This window comes from Macrobrachium rosenbergii, chromosome 6 (assembly GCF_040412425.1).
Source record: "Macrobrachium rosenbergii isolate ZJJX-2024 chromosome 6, ASM4041242v1, whole genome shotgun sequence".
NCBI lineage: Eukaryota > Metazoa > Arthropoda > Malacostraca > Decapoda > Palaemonidae > Macrobrachium > Macrobrachium rosenbergii.
In genome coordinates, this window is record NC_089746.1 from 5,760,587 (window position 1) to 5,777,172 (window position 16,586).

The 16,586-nt window shown below is 36.6% G+C and overlaps 1 protein-coding gene across 1 annotated transcript in view; it reads right to left on the reverse strand.

Annotated features, from left to right (window-relative positions):
* LOC136839704 (uncharacterized) overlaps nucleotides 1-12,868 on the reverse strand; it is a 34,568-nt gene extending 21,700 nt beyond the window's left edge. Inside the window, exon 1 of the mRNA XM_067106057.1 lies at nucleotides 12,657-12,868. Coding sequence (XP_066962158.1) covers nucleotides 12,657-12,868 — 212 coding nt within the window. The remainder of the gene's footprint in view (nucleotides 1-12,656) is intronic.
* Nucleotides 12,869-16,586: the final 3,718 nt, after the last annotated feature.

Below are 16,586 nucleotides of genomic sequence, written 5' to 3' on the forward strand. Positions count from 1 at the left end.
AAAAACAAAACCGTTCTTCGAGATCCCTCGCACCCAGCAGGCCGTAATCGGAATGAGTGATGAGATCGTTAAGCGTGGCGTTCAGAAGCACACGAGAGAGAGAACGCGGAGATGTGTTTCAATTTGAGAACCATTTGCGTCTCAGACCCTGAAATGTGATTTATTATAAGCACGTACGTCGACAAGGGAGTTTGTGATGTGGTCTCTGTTTTGTCTTAATGATACTACCCTAAAACAATTCTCCTTGTATTTCAATAATTTACTTACATTTTGATCTATTTATCTACCGATTTGTTAATTTTTTTTCTAATAGCTGATCTCCTCTGTCTGAATTTCCTGTTACCTTCTGTTCCTTCTTTCAAATGAACGCCATAATACTCTTTGGAAGCTTGAATTTCAAGTCAGTGGCCCCTGTGGTAGGCTTGCTCCATGAGAATAGGGTTCACCTTTCAAAGTGATAATAATAATAATAATAATAATAATAATAATAATAATAATAATAATAATAATAATAATAATAATAATACACGAATACAAGGGGAAGATCTGACCGCGTTTTGATGTTTTTGGGGATAAGTGACTTTTTTTTAAGTTTTGTGAAATATTCTGTTCTAGGGAAACGATGGATTCAGCAAAGACTTAAGTAAAAATAAACACAAAGAATTCAGTAAGACTAAAGACAATGTTATTCGTATTATCAAAATGTCAGGCATCACAATTTAAGCTTTCCCAAACACCAAAAAGATCCATTAAACAACGGCGTCTTAATTTACATTCTGTTCTAACAACATATTATTCTACATCGTCCAACAAAGTCCATTCAGAGCAAAGTCTAATAGAAGAAGTAGGTTTAAAAAACAATTAAAAACAAGTTAAATATGCGCCGAAGCTTCTTCGGTGCAATCGTCTTTTCTGTACAGTGCATAATGCTGTATGAAACTCTCGATGTGCTGAACTACGAAACTCTCAGCTACGACCCGGCAACGCTCAGTTGCTCCCCAGATGCCGTCATATGAAAGTGCGCCGGCGACGCCTCCGGAATTGGACTCGGCGGTGCCAGACGAACGATCATGGCTAACTTTAACCTTAAATGAAATAAAAAAAAAACTACTGAGGTTAGAGGGCTGCAATTTGGTATGTTTGATGATTGGAGGGTTGATGATCACCATACCAATTTGCAGCCCTCTAGCCTCAGTAGTGTTTAGGATCTGAGAGCGGACAGAAAAGTGCCGACAGAATAAAGTGCGGACGGACAGACAAAACCCACACAATAGTTTTCTTTTACATAAAACTGACTAGACATTTTGCCATGAAACAAAACTATCATAGCCAGAATACCTTCTGACAATATTAAAACCTTGCATTTCTCATCATAACTGCAGTCAAATCAAATGAACACTGAAGTAATAATTCTCAATTTTGCAGTGAGACAAGGTCTGCCGGATCGCCATTAGGGAATTACAAAGACACTCTCAGATTACCATACCGACGTTTACTGGAACATCATTAATCTGAACTGAACTGAATAAATTCAGGCACTGGGACCTGAGACCTGAAGTCATTCAGCGCTGAAACGGAAACTGACAGCAAAAGGTTCGAACGGTGTAACAGGAGGAAAACCTCAAAGCAGTTGCGCTATGAATCAATTGTTAGGAGAGGCTGGAAAGTAAGATGGAAGAAAGAGAACATGAAAGGAGGTGCAGTGAAAGGAACGAAAGGGGTTGCAGCTAGGGCCTAAGGAAGGGACGCTGCAAAGAACCTTAAGTAATGCCTATAGTGCACCGCATGAGGTGCACTGACGGCATTAATCCCCTACGGGATGTAACGACCACTTAAGTGATTCAATTTGTACTTTGACAATCGAGCTCATTTCCTTTTTTGTCGTGCTTGTGTAGGGTCCACCGCCAGCTCTAGCAGATATGAGTCTCCGTAATTGTGCTGCTGTTCCTCTTCAGTGATACATCTCTTGCTAGTCTTCTTGGCGCTGAGAGTGTCTGAAATAGCCACGAGTTCGCGTTGTTTATGAAAAGTGTGCATTGATGAATAACTGATTGTTAATCTCTCTCTCTCTCTCTCTCTCTCTCTCTCCTCTGTCTATCTGTCTGTTTGTTTTTATGTCTCTGTCTCTGTTTCTGTCTCTCTCTCTCTCTCTCTCTCTCTCTCTCTCTCTCTCTCTCTCTCTTCCATGTTTGTCTGTCTGTATGTCTGTTTCTATGTCTCTGTCTCTCTGTCTCTCTCTCTCTCTCTCTGTGTGTGTGGTTAACTACGATCGGCGCGACACCAGATTACCGAAACAAATGAAATCCATCTCCGTTCCAGCCTGCAAGTCACAATAGTTAATTGCTTACCATTTGTCTAATTTACTGTTTAGGTCCACACTGCCAAATTGGGGTTGAAAATGACATAGCTCTTAAGAGATGGGCTGGAGACAAAGGTGAATGGATATCTAAGGATAATAATGATTTATTCCAAATTTATAAAAAAAAAAATTGTACAACAAAATTATCTTGGAAAAAACACTGAGTGCAACAATCTAATGTAAGATGGTCTGGATGTATAGTGAGAAAAGAAGAATATACATTATGCTAGTTCGTGAGAGATGTAACTCCAAAGAATAGAGAGAGAGAGAGAGAGAGAGAGAGAGAGAGAGAGAGAGAGAGAGAGAGAGAGAGAGAGAGAGAGAGAGAGCGGTTGGAGACAAGGTCAGTGGATATCTATGAATAATATTTCATTTTAAATTTATGAAAAAATAATTGTACATCAAGATTATCTTGCAAAGAAACACCTAGCGCATAACTAAGTTTAAGGTGGTCTAGACAAATGGTGAGAAAAGAAGAATATACACTATTCTAGTAGGTGAGAGAGGTAATTCCAAGAAGAGACCCAGAGAGAGAGAGAGAGAGAGAGAGAGGCCAAAATTGGTATGAACAGAAATGAACGCAAGAAGACACTTCTATCTTCTTCCTTTCATTCCACCTTGACCATTTTATGAGAGAGAGAGAGAGAGAGAGAGAGAGAGAGGGAAGATAACCATCATAACGAATGGAGTAAGATAACATTCCCAAAAGATATGATTGACGGCATGACAGTGGCGATAGAGCAGACCAAAAATAAGAAAATAAATAAATAAACAAGTAAATAAAAATAAAAAAAACTATACAACAAGACAGTAAAACATCTATGTTGTTTTTAATCATAACTATGTTACTGCATCGATTTGTTGATGTTAAAATGTGTTTTAATAATTTACTTACATTTTTATCTATTTATTTACTAATTTGTTAATTTAATTTTCTTTTTTAATATTAATTTATCTCCTCTTTCTGGACTTCCCATTATTTTCTGTTACTTCTTTCAAATGAACAGCATAATATTCTTTGGAAGCTTGAATTTCAATTCAATGGACCCTGTGGTGGGGTTGTTCCATATAAATAGGGTTCATCTGCTGAATATAATAATAATAATAATAATAATAAATAATAATAATAATAATAATAATAATAATAATAATAATAATATAAACGCTGTTTATTTATAAACCTTTCACCACCCGAAATTAACTGAATCAGAACAGAATAAAATAGAGAATTTAGGCCCAAGGCCAAGGGCTGGGATCTATGAGGTCATTCAGCGCTGAAACGGAAATTGACAGTAAAAGGTTTGAAAGGTGTAACAGGAGGAAAACCTCACAGTTGCACTATGAATTAATTGTTAGGAAAGGGAGGAAAGTAAGATAGAAGCAAGCGCATATGAACGGAGGTACAATAAAAGGAATGAATGGGGTTGCAGTTAGGGGCCCAAAGCAGGGACGCTGCAAAGAACCCCCCTACGGAGAAACCGAGTAAGCGTTGCATTCTCAGAAAGTCATTACAGCTTATTACAGATAATGATAAACTGGCCTGGCGGTTTCCATGGTAACCTATATTTACCAAACGTCGGCTCATTGCATGTTCGTAACCAACAGGTTTCACCGACACTCATTCATCCGCTTTCGAAATAATTCGTCGAGTCTCAAGAAACGTGTGGACGAAAATTTAAATCTTTTCAAAGCGCTTATACAAAGCTCCTTTGCTTTCATTTCGTCACATTCACGGTCTCTTCACTCCTCAATGAGGTCCTCGTTGTTCCCAGCAGATGAGAACCGAAGTTTCCTTTCAAGCGGAATTCACCTGCAGAGTGAACTCTTTCCATTGCCTATTTTCGTGACCTTTATCAAACTGCACTTTCACCGCTCTTCGTAACTGGCGTGGTCCATAAGCACCACCGTATCTGTTCAACCAGTTCCTTTACTGTCTTTATTATCTCCTCTCTTTCGTTCCCATTCGGCCAATTCATGCCTCCTCCTTTTTATTACCCTGTTTGGAAGTTCTCCAACTTCCCTTTCATTTGACTTCCAAATGGACAATTTTCCCTCTCTCCATAAATACGCGATATTAGACTGAGATTCTTCAAGCGCAATTTTCTGAGCACTCCATTCATAACAGGCCCTTTTAGTTTTCTGTAAAAGAAAACTGTGTAGATTTTGTCTGTCCGCCCTCAGATCTTAAAAACTACTCAGGCTAGAGGGCTGCAAATTGGTATGTTGATCATCCACCCTCCAATCATCAAACATACCAAATTGCAGCCCTCTAGCCTCACTAGTTTTTATTTTATTTAAGATTAAAGTTGCCCATAATCGTGCTTCTGGCAACGATATAGGACAGGCGACCACCGGGCCACTATTAAATTTCATGGGCCGCGGCTCATACAGCATTATACCGAGACAACTGAAAGAAAGATCTGCTTTCGGTTATACGCTGTGATTAGCTGTGCTATACGCGCAGAAGAAACTTTGAGAAAACCCGGTTGTTTTAGAAAAGGAGAGTGAGTCCCGTTCATGTAATCACGTCCTGCGTCACGATTCATTCTCGTACTGGAGTAAAGTGGAAAGCCAGATTCGTCGACGATAAATGTAACGAAAATATATAATGGAAGATTAAATTACAAAGAAACATTTTGCAAATCTATATTCGTGATACCGAAGTAATTCCACATCTTTTTTTTTAATTTTCATAAAAAAACTTATTATTAATAAACGGTATTAAGTATGAGTGCAGAATAAACAATACAAAATAAATCTATACCTGTGATCCCCAAAGTAAATCCAAAAATATTAGCATTGGTGTAACATACACAATACAACAAAAATAAATCAGACACAAAATCATTTTAATAATCGGGTTGAACTACCTTTGTACCCTCTTAATTTTTTAAATTCGAGTCTCCAACAACATTCAGAGTCGCCTTCTATACAGAACATATGAACTAGATCAGGGGCGTCCAGGCTGTTTAGTCTGAGGGCCACTCTTGCAAAAACAAAAAGTCATGCGGGCCACCTGTGTGTATGCATGTATATTTGTGTGTAAGTATATATATAGATATATATATATATATATATATATATATATATATATATATATATATATATATATATATATATATATATATATATATATATATATATATATATATATATATCACGTATTTACATTCCTCCCTCGTAGTCAGCTAGGAAATAATTCAAATTTCTGAATAAAAGCACTTCTCATTTGAATGTTAGGTCAAACAACATGGCGGAAAAGGAGAATTATCACTTGTTTTGAACCAAGAACGCATTCCTCTCTGCACCTGAACAGAAGCGAGTACAATGGAACCCCTTTTGACCCCTCCAGATCACGTGTCCAACAAATGACCCCTCCAGAAGCGTTATAGGCGAACCCAAGCTGTGAGGTAGATAGGAACTTGGCCTCTAAGTACTTAACAATAAGACCTATTTTTCCCCACCCTCTTTGCTGTCTGTATGACTTTTTGCAGATCGACTGAGGCCTACACTCCAAAATGAAAACAACCTGGAGGAGCGCGCCCTGGACTCTCAGACCCAAGCACTCCGCAAAACCAGCTACGTGTACAGATGGACGCCTTTCCACCTCTGGTGACGACTAATCACGTTGATCGGCCGAGCCCTTACATGTTAAACGCAAACATCTACAGGCACCAGGTACGTCAACTGCAATTAGTCAATAAGCCAGCTTCTTTTTCTCCGTGAAATTCTTTTCCATTTCTCCAAGTTCAATTCTCATTCTCCTAAACAAAGCTCCCTTGCAAAACCAACCTACGAACCAAGCAGCCCGTGAATCGCCCCATGACTTGCTTTGAGACCAGTCTAATTCAATTCAGTGATCAGAACTCATTTATTCCCTCCACAGTGTTAATTAAGGGCCAATTAACTTAAGTAACTCAAGGAATCAATTTCTCCATAGTGTATAGGCTCATGTGAGAGAAATTATTTGTGCTACATCGCTAATCCTGGCTTTTTTTCCAGGAGTCATCCACGCTCTGCTCAAGTCGAACCACCGCCTTGTGAATCAAATCCTTAAGAATACTACCATCTCTGAAACAAAGAAAGTCTGGATAGCATTTCCCCCCGTTGCGCACAAAGCCAAATACGGAAACTAAATCAAGCTTTATCACGCTTTCCAATTTGAGACCTGCCATTCACGTCATTGTAATTTCCATGTTCTTTAATTTTGATTGCCTGCTGGACTCCCATTTCCAGTTTCATTTGATTTCTTCTTGTGTAAATAAATTCATTGTAACGTAACCCTTTATTCACTTCTCATGGCGACCTTCCATTCTTTGATCAAATTGGTAAAATAAGGTAAGTTCTTAAATTTCCCTTCATTTTGGTTATGTCCTGGTGTTCTCCTTTGGCCCCTCTGGCAGTAAAAATTCACAAAAACCCTCTTGCATTCTTCAAAGAGACCCAGTACGTGATAATATAATATATATATATATATATATATATATATATATATATATATATATATATATATATATATATATATATATATATATATATATATATATAATGTAATACACAACAGACGCCAATGAAACTTTTCTTGGTAGTTATTGACTTTGTAAGGAATATTTCTTTTATTCAAGAAAAGCGGTAAATCTAATTTTTATGATATAAAAAAGAGAAATATACTTTTACTCATTCTTCTCTAGCGGGCCACTTTAAAGCTAGATTATTAGCATTGTCTTTATTATTCAGAAGGGTGAACCTATTCATATGGAACAAGCTCACAGGGGCCACTGACTTGAAATTCAAGCTTCCAAAGAATCTAGGTGTGCATTTGACAGAAGTAACAGAAGGTAAAGGAAAATACAGAAAGAGGAGATCAGCTATTTAAAAAATAACAGATATATTAAAATATTAATATATAATAAATAAAAATGTCAGTAACTTATTAAAATAAAATGAGAGTTGTTTTACGGTAGCAATGTTTCAGGGTAGTAGGACAGAAAAACAAAATCCCCAAAACAGTAGCCCTAACCCTCAGCTAGGGTCATTCACCATCGAATATGGAACCACTAGTTCTGTATGAACAGAACTCATGTGATGGCCAGCCACCCAGTTTCTCTTGATCAGATAAGGAGAAAACGCCCTGCTGACCATTTTCCAGAATGCCAAACTGAAATATGCTGGAAACGGTCTGGAAAATGTTATTTGGGCGAAGAGATAAGACATACAATATTGTTACGACAACAGAAGAAAAAAAAAAAGAAAAAAACTTGACGAAATTGCTATATGAAAATGGGGAAGGGCCAAAAATATTTCCATTTTTCCCCTTTTGAAAGTATGAATATTAATCTCATATCATCAAGCAGTAAAACAACACTATTCATCACCGAGAAATAAGACGTAGAATAATGTTGCAAAAACAGAAGGAAAAAGCAACAAAAAGTTCATGAAATTTCTTTATGCAAATGGAGAAAGACCAGAAACATTTCTACTTTCTCCTTTTGAAAGCACAAAAATTCATGAAGAAACAGTAAATTAATACAATTCTTCACATAAAAAGCAATGTTATTTGGACAGATAAGGCCTAGCATATTGTTTAGTAAAGTTTTAGTTAAAGTCCTCCTGGGCCTCTGTAGGCTCATAGGGCAGGCGCTGATCTCCTGTTTCTTAGGCCGGCAGCCAGTTGGGGACAGGTCCCAATGCCTAAGACACGTGGACAGTGTGTCGCTAGGCCCATTGTTGAAACGCCTAGCCCAAGGTCTGGTACCTATTCTCCTACTCACCCTCGAGCTTTTAGATTGCTAAGTTGGCGGGCCACCGGGTTTATGCAATGGCGCCATCCAAGTCACTAGCGAGCGGCAGGGTTTGAATAACGGTCCTCCCGACTGGCGGGCGAGAACCTTACCACTGCACCACAATGGCGGGTATTTTTTTAGCATATTGTTACAAAAATAAAAAAAAAAAAAAGCTCCATGAAATTTCTTTATGAAAATATTAACTTTATTAATTTTGAAAGTTCCAGTAACACAAGAATGGAAACTACGAATGGAAATTAAGCATTTTTCAATATACACAAAATAAAACAAATATCAAGAAAGATTCTAATTGCTCCGTTAAAACAATGCAAATGGGTAAATATTCAATTCTTAACTAGAGTCAGAAGGACCAGATTTAGATTTGGGCATGGAGATGTATTAAAATAATTAGCTGAAAAATGTCTTGACATTTCAATTTTCTTTTTCATTTTTTCAGACACAAACTGAAATGGCTTTCCTATAATAATTTTAAACGTTCGCAGCACTAAAAAAAGCGGCGAAACTATAAAATCAATCGCTGATTAATAATAATAATAATAATAATAATAATAATAATAATAATAATAATAATAATAATAATAATAATAATAATAATAATAACTCCTAGCTACAACACACAAGGAACATTCAAAATCTCTTATGCCATTCTCATGTTTACCCCGTAAATTTCGTATAATGACCCAGAGCCACTTTTCATAGCATTAGGGAATGTCTTCTGGAGAGAGAGAGAGAGAGAGAGAGAGAGAGAGAGAGAGAGAGAGAGAGAGAGATGCTGGTGGTAAGCTCTGGCAATGGAGCCAATTGTCATGAAAAATCATCTCTGTTCTTTTGTTAGAACCAAAATTTAGTTTCGACTTCAGGAAGCTTCCAATAACCAACTTTCAAATATTTTATACATACAGTACGTACAAACACAGACACACACACACACACACACACACACACACACATATATATATATATATATATATATATATATATATATATATATATATATATATATATATATATATATATATATATGAATATGTATAAATGTAGTACCTATATATTTATATGATATATACTGTATATATACACATATACATACATACATATATATATATATATATATATATATATATATATATATATATATATATATATATATATATATTACTAAAAGGACCTCATTCAAACTGGATGGTATCTAATGGAGTTTTTATTCAAAAAGTTACAAGCTTTCTTGGACAAACAGTCCACATTATCAAGTATCCGTACAATGAGCAAACGCATAGTCCGGCTGTATTTATATCTGTGTGCTGGGTACTTTTAATCCTATAATCGCCTAGCTCTTCCTGTGTGCCCTCCACCCTCTCTTGACCTTGGTCTTTCTCTGATCCCTGGTTCCAGATGTCCGTTTTCCGTGCGTTCTCTTGCGTTTTTTCTTCGTTTCCTTGCTACTGTGGAGTATACGATTTTTCTAGATATGCTGTCTTCAAAGCCGTTTCCGGTGTTCCCTGCCATCGTGTTGTTGGCGCAAGTTATGAAGGCGTTCTCTACAACCAGTCTAGATGTTTTGTTGGTGTTCCTGTACAGAAAACTCATATTTTCCCAGTCTATTCTGTGATCATTTTCCCAACAGTGTTTGGCAACTGCCGACGTCTGATTATAATGCCTTATGTTCTGCAGATGTTGTTTGCTTCGCTCTTTACATGATTTGCCAGTTTCGCCATAGTACCCTTCTTCACAGTCTAGACACGCTGCCATATAAACCCCCTCTAATCTCTTCCCCTCTACCGACTTTTTGTTTCTAACTATTTTATTCCTAATGGTGTTTTTGTAGCTGCCTATCAATTTGAAATTATTTAGCTTCCTGTTGATGGGTGCAATAGAGTTGTTGTCCGGAACTGTAATTATTTTCTTTCCTACCAAATGTTCCTTTTCAATCCTTTCCCTCTCCCCAAAATAGTTTTTCCTTGCTTTGATATGTGCCCACTCCCACCAATACTTAGGGTAGCCTAATCTCTAAAACTCTCCCTCAGGTAATCCAACTCTTCGTCTAAAAATTCAGGACTGCAAATCCTAAAAGCCCTGATGGCCAACCCTGTCATTAATCCTATTTTTATTTCTTTCCTATGACTGGAGAACCTATGTATGTATGAATTGGTGTGTGTCTTCTTCCTATATACCTTGAATTTTAAATTCTCCCCTACCCTCTTGACCAGGACATCCAAGAAAGGAGTTTCTCCTTCCTTCTCTTCTTCTAATGTGAACTTGATGTGTTCATTTAGTTTATTTATGTTTTCTAGAAACTTGTGTAGGTCTTCCCTTTCTCCCTTGTAAATGATCAAGATGTCATCCACGTATCTTACCCATTTTACGATATTTACGTTCCCTTTATTTACTTTGCCCACCTCTTCCTTTTCAAACCATTCCATAAAGATATTGGCTAGAATTGGTGAAAGACTTGAACCCATGGCCACGCCATTTTTTTGTATATAATGGTTTTCGCCCCACTTGAAAACATTAACGCTGAGGGCCGCTGTTAGCAGTTTTATTAAAACGTCATGATCTATGTCGCATGTATAGACCCCCTCCCCATATTCTTTTTATTATTTCCATCGTCGTCTTTACTGGTACGTTAGTGAACAGGAAGTTACATCCAAACTTGCAAATTTGCAGTCTTTTACGTTAATTTTGGATAATTCGTCTATCAGGTTCATGTTATGTTTTAAATGCCCTTCGGATACTAAGCCTACCCATTTTCCCATTATGTTGGAAAGAAATTTCTCCAGCCTCCTCTGCGGTGATCTCGTCGATGCCACGATCGCTCTTAGCGTATGTGATAAAGTTAATATGTATATATATATATATATATATATATATATATATATATATATATATATATATATATATATATATATATATATATATATATATATATATATATATATAAAACAAATCAAATGAAACTTGTCTGTTTGCTGGATACGATTGTCACTACAAAGCCTTCATTCTCAATGAAGAGCAAGTGAAGAAACCACAACTCCCGTGGTGAGATTCGAACCTACTCAAGAAAGGTTAGGGTGAGAGTAAGCTAAACTCAATTTTGTCAGTGTGTGTGTGTGTGTGTGTGTGTGTGTGTGTGTGTGTGTGTGTGTGTGTGTGTGTGTGAAGAAAAAATTATTATGTATGTTGGTGCGTACAATGAACTGGATTAACATTTTATTTAAACTTGGTGACAAGAGATACTCGTATGTAAAAATGTGTCATGTTCACTCTTCTACACATTTCATTATTACTGTCAAAGCTTTTTTTTATATTTTCAATTCAGTAAAATTGAAGATTTCTAATTAATAACTCAAGAGCTCCTGTTTAAGATATTTCACGTGCAAAGAAGTAAATCCATAGCATAAAGAATAAAAAGTATTTCTGTACATTTATATATTTAGTTCATAAAATTCACTAAGAAGGATAACTCTTGAACCAAACCAGAATGGTGGCATATTTATAATTATGCATCACCCTTATACGTGCCATATAGGCTATATCTTAGCTCCGGGATAACTCGGTGTCTCATTAGATCTGATGAGCCAAGGCAGATACTATGCAATGGCGTTTTGCAAGGAATCAAAGACCGCGACTAACGACCTCATTAGCGAGATGCCTGCCATTCCGAAATCGAGCCTAATTCCAACGAATCTGGGGAAACCTAAATTACTTGGACAACCTAATTCTCACGGATCTTGAAGTCTAAATTACTTCCAAGTACCAAAAAGGTATGTTGTGATACATTTAATTAAACACTGCAATAGGAAAGCATTGCAGCGAATGACATTTTATAAGATTTAACAACAACGATATTAGCGAGATTCCTAGCATTCCGAAATGAAGTCTAATTCTCACGAAAAACTAATTTCCACTAACCTGAGAAAGATTAAAAAACCTAACTTCCACGAATCTGGTAAACCTAAATTACCTACGAAACCTAATTCCCACGAATCTGGGAAACCTAAAATATCTTAGAAAACCTAATCCACACGAATCTGGGAAACCTAAATTACTTATAAAACCTAATACCCACGAATCTGGAAAACCTAAATAACTTAGAAAACCTAATTCACACGAATCTGGGAACTACATAACTTAAAAACCTAATTTACACGAATCTGGGAAATCTAAATTACTTACAAAACCTAATTCCCACGAATCTGGGAAACCTAAATCGTTGGAAAACCTAATTACTACGAATCTGGAAACCAAAGCACTTCTATCTAAAAGTAGTGTTGGGGGACATTCAATTAAACAAAAAATAGGAAAGCATCTCATATGAGAAGTCGGTGAGAATGAAATCCTTACAAGAACGACCTCACAATCTTGCTTTCGAATTCCTCGCAATTTTTTAAACATAAGTTCCGATGAAATTTCTTTTTTTTGGCCAAGAGGAATTTTCCAGAGACTTTCCAAAATCATTTACATTTTGCCTCCTTCATAAGTTTTGGACTTTATACCTCCGGGCCAACAAGATTTCTGACAGGAATGTCTCGTTACCCGGAATTTCCTCCTCAGGCAACGACGACGTAAAAAACTCAACATTACTTATGACTTGCAACTTGAAAATTACGAGGGGGAAATATATCTCGAAGGCCTGAATGCCCAGATCCCATGTGATATTCCTCAATTTCGACGTATTTCGGTCAAAACTGCGTTCTATAAGACACATTTTGATATAAATATGTGGATTTTTAATAAAGAACATATAATGATTATCATATGAATCGTATAATACCAAAACCGGACATTAAAAGGAGAATGTATCGTGATCTTGGATAGGTAAAAAATAATGACAATAACATTACAATTACGACAATGACGCCTTCTTAGCAAGACGATGCATATAAGTTTAATAAAAAAAAAATAATTTAAAAAAATTTCCCTAACCGTAAAAGTTAAAGAAACAATATGAATACAGTGGCAGTAATCAAATGTCCCATAAAAGTTATGTAATGCCATAGCTTGATAATAATTCTCTCTCTCTCTCTCTCTCTCTCTCTCTCTCTCTCTCTCTCTCTCTCTCTCTCTCTCTCTCTCATTTAATATTTACATTTGCATGGGACTTACAGAGGTAGACACTGGTAATGATGAACGTTGTGGTAAGATGAAAATGCGGATGAAATTTCTGTTACAGAGAAAAAGTTCGTCGTTATTTCACATCTAAATAAGACGCGATATCAGCAGAAATCGGATGCACGATTTTGAGACAAAATTAGGACAAATTTAAATGGCAACAGGGAACATTTTTGTCTCCTTTCTGTTGCCTCTTATTTTAATCCTTCCACTTCTTGGAAAACTTGGTGAATAGTACCAGGTGATTATGAAATCTACTGTATTTTAACCTGTGTCAAAATTCCACTTTTTTTTTTTTTAAGTAAAAGAAAACACTGAGGCCGCAAAAGACGATATATATAATATATTACGCTGTAGCTACCTTCATGTTTTGCTAGTGATGAATTACGCATTATTTTCAGCCCTGAAAATCTGGGGTAATAAAAGTTTTATCTTTTGATAAACGGGGGAGAGGAAACCAAGACTATTTTCCTCTCCATAAAGGAATATAATCATAACTAGAGAAGATATTATGATGACGGCTGAGAACGAAGCAAGACGGAATAATTTTCTATTTTAAAGAGGAAAATATTAACAAAGTGGGGAGGAAATAATGATATAGAATAAAACAAAGCAGAAATGGAACAATACTAGAATAAGGGGGCCCTGATTCCCTTCAGCTGGTAGGATGGTGGGGTGGCATCCTGAAGCTAGCAGCGACCGGGCCTTATATAATCCTATTTTCTATGGTGCATTACTATAATGTGACCGGAAATAATAACCAAAAAGCCACAATAATGCATATGAGCGATTGCCTTTATCCAAGATACAAAAAAAAAAAAAAAAATTAAAAAGGGAGTTTTCGACCGTTTGCATAACGGTCCTTTTCAGTTGGCTGAAAAGGACCGTTGTACAAACGGTCGAAAGCTCCCCTGTTTTATCCTTTTTGTGTATTTTGGATAAATACAAACGTTCATATACATTATTGTGACTCTTTAACAATCCTTATTTGCTCAGAGCAGATAAGGAACCCTAATGAGAGGCCGGAATAGAATCCTCTAACACAAATACTTGTTGGTGTTCCTGCCTTCGGTCTTGGGAGGGAAAAGTAATTTCGTGTCTTTGGATGGGAAGTAATTAGACCTGAATGGATCTTGGGGATAGTGTTGTCTAACTTAGGCCTATTGGGAAATTCTTGTTTGATTTTTTTTTTTGTAAGAACGATTGTCTCTCTCTCTCTCTCTCTCTCTCTCTCTCTCTCTCTCTCTCTCTCTCTCTCTCTAGGTCATTGGGACACTCGTTTATGTTTACATTACTTTCTAGTAAAAAATTATTTCTCTCTCTCTCTTTTGGGAAAGACTTGTTTTTATTTTATGTTAAGGGAATTCTCTCTCTCTCTCTCTCTCTCTCTCTCTCTCTCTCTCTCTCTCTCTCTCTCTCTCTCTCTCTCTAGGTCATTGGGAAAGTCTCGTTTACATTATTTTCCAGAAACTTAACGCGCGCTCTCTCTCTCTCTCTCTCTCTCTCTCTCTCTCTCTCTCTCTCTCTCTCTCTCTCTCTCTCTCTCTCTCACACACACACACACACACACACACACTCCAGGTCTTTGGGAAATTCTTTACATTTTTCTGTAGAAAGAATTCTCTCTCTCTCTCTCTCTCTCTCTCTCTCTCTCTCTCTCTCTCTCTCTCTCTCTCTCTCTCTCTCTCTTTCAGACAAGTTTAACACGTTTATCTGCTTCTAGCCGATAAAGAATGTTAGTATTTTTCCAAATGTTGCCCCACCTTTACTCTGTAATGACCAAAAATAATAATCAATAATAATCAATGCCACATCAAATCAACCTAGTGTCTCGTATCAGTGCAATTTTTGAGAGCTAAGACATTGCTACGATCGAAACGATTAAGAAATATCATTATCAAGCAAAATTCTTGCGAGATCACAATGCGGTCTGGTGAATATGAAAGAATGAAGCTCTGGATCATTTCCTTTACCGAGGATACTGGATTAGCACCGAGCAATCCCAACCTTTTTAGTTTTCTGTAAAAGAAAACTATTGTGCTGGCTTGTCTGTCCGTCCGCACTTAATTCTGTTCGCCCTCAGATCTTAAAACCTAGTGAGGCTAGAGGGCTGAAAATTGGTATGTTGATCATCCACACTGCAATCATCAAACATGCCATACTGCAACCCTCTAGCCTCAATAGTTTTTATTTTATTTAAGGTTAAAATTACCCATAATCGTGCTTCTGGCAACGATGCAGGATAGGCCACCACCGGGCCTAAGTTTCATGGGCCGAGGTTCATACAGCATTATACCGAGACCACCGAAAGATAGACCTGTTTTCGGTGGCCTTTGTTATACGCTGTAGCGGCTGTACAGTAAACACGATTGTGCCGAATAGACTTCGGCGCATCTTTTACTTGTTTGAATAAACAGGCGGAACACACGCAACGGAACAGCAGTGATTAGGCCAGTGGATTCTGAGTGCAATATTTTTGTTAATTTAGTCAAGACCCGAGCTTATCCCTAACGCGGTTAATTTCTGGTTTTCACTGAAATAAGCTGTCATTGTAAGCTCGATTTTGGGGACTATTTACGAAAAGTTCGTAAAATAATAATAATAATAATAATAATAATAATAATAATAATAATAATAATAATAATAATAATAATAATAATAATAATAATAATAACAACAACAACAACAACAACAACAACAACAACAACAACAATAATAATAATAATAATAATAATAATAATAATAATAATAATAATAATAATAATAATAGGGTAGGCTTCGTGTTCAGAGCTGGCCTCTGATTGGCTGATTATGACTCTGCTGGGAGCCAATGAAAAATAGGGCCGGTTTTGTGGGGCCAATAATAATAATAATAATAATAATAATAATAATAATAATAATAATAATAATAATAATAATAATAATATTATTATTATTATCATTATTATTATTATGATAAAACCTTTTCATATGAAACAGGCCTACTGACATTAAATTCAAGTTTCAAATTTATTTTCAAAATGAAATCCGTTATTTCCAAAATTAATTCTACATCATTTGCGTGCTCAAGGAAGCCGTCCTTCTACCGGTCCTTCACTTTTCCTTTCTTTCTTCCGGTCCTTCATGCTGCCTTCCTTCCTTCTTTTCTTATTTTCATATTTTCGCATTTCTGGCAGAAAAGAAAGGAGGGTGACTGCGGACCAAAATTCGAAAGCACAAACATGGCGGTGGATGGCTTCCTTTCTTATCACCTTTTTCCTTCCTTCCCTTTCTCTTTGCTGTCGTCTTTGTCTGCTTTCGACATCTCTCCTCTT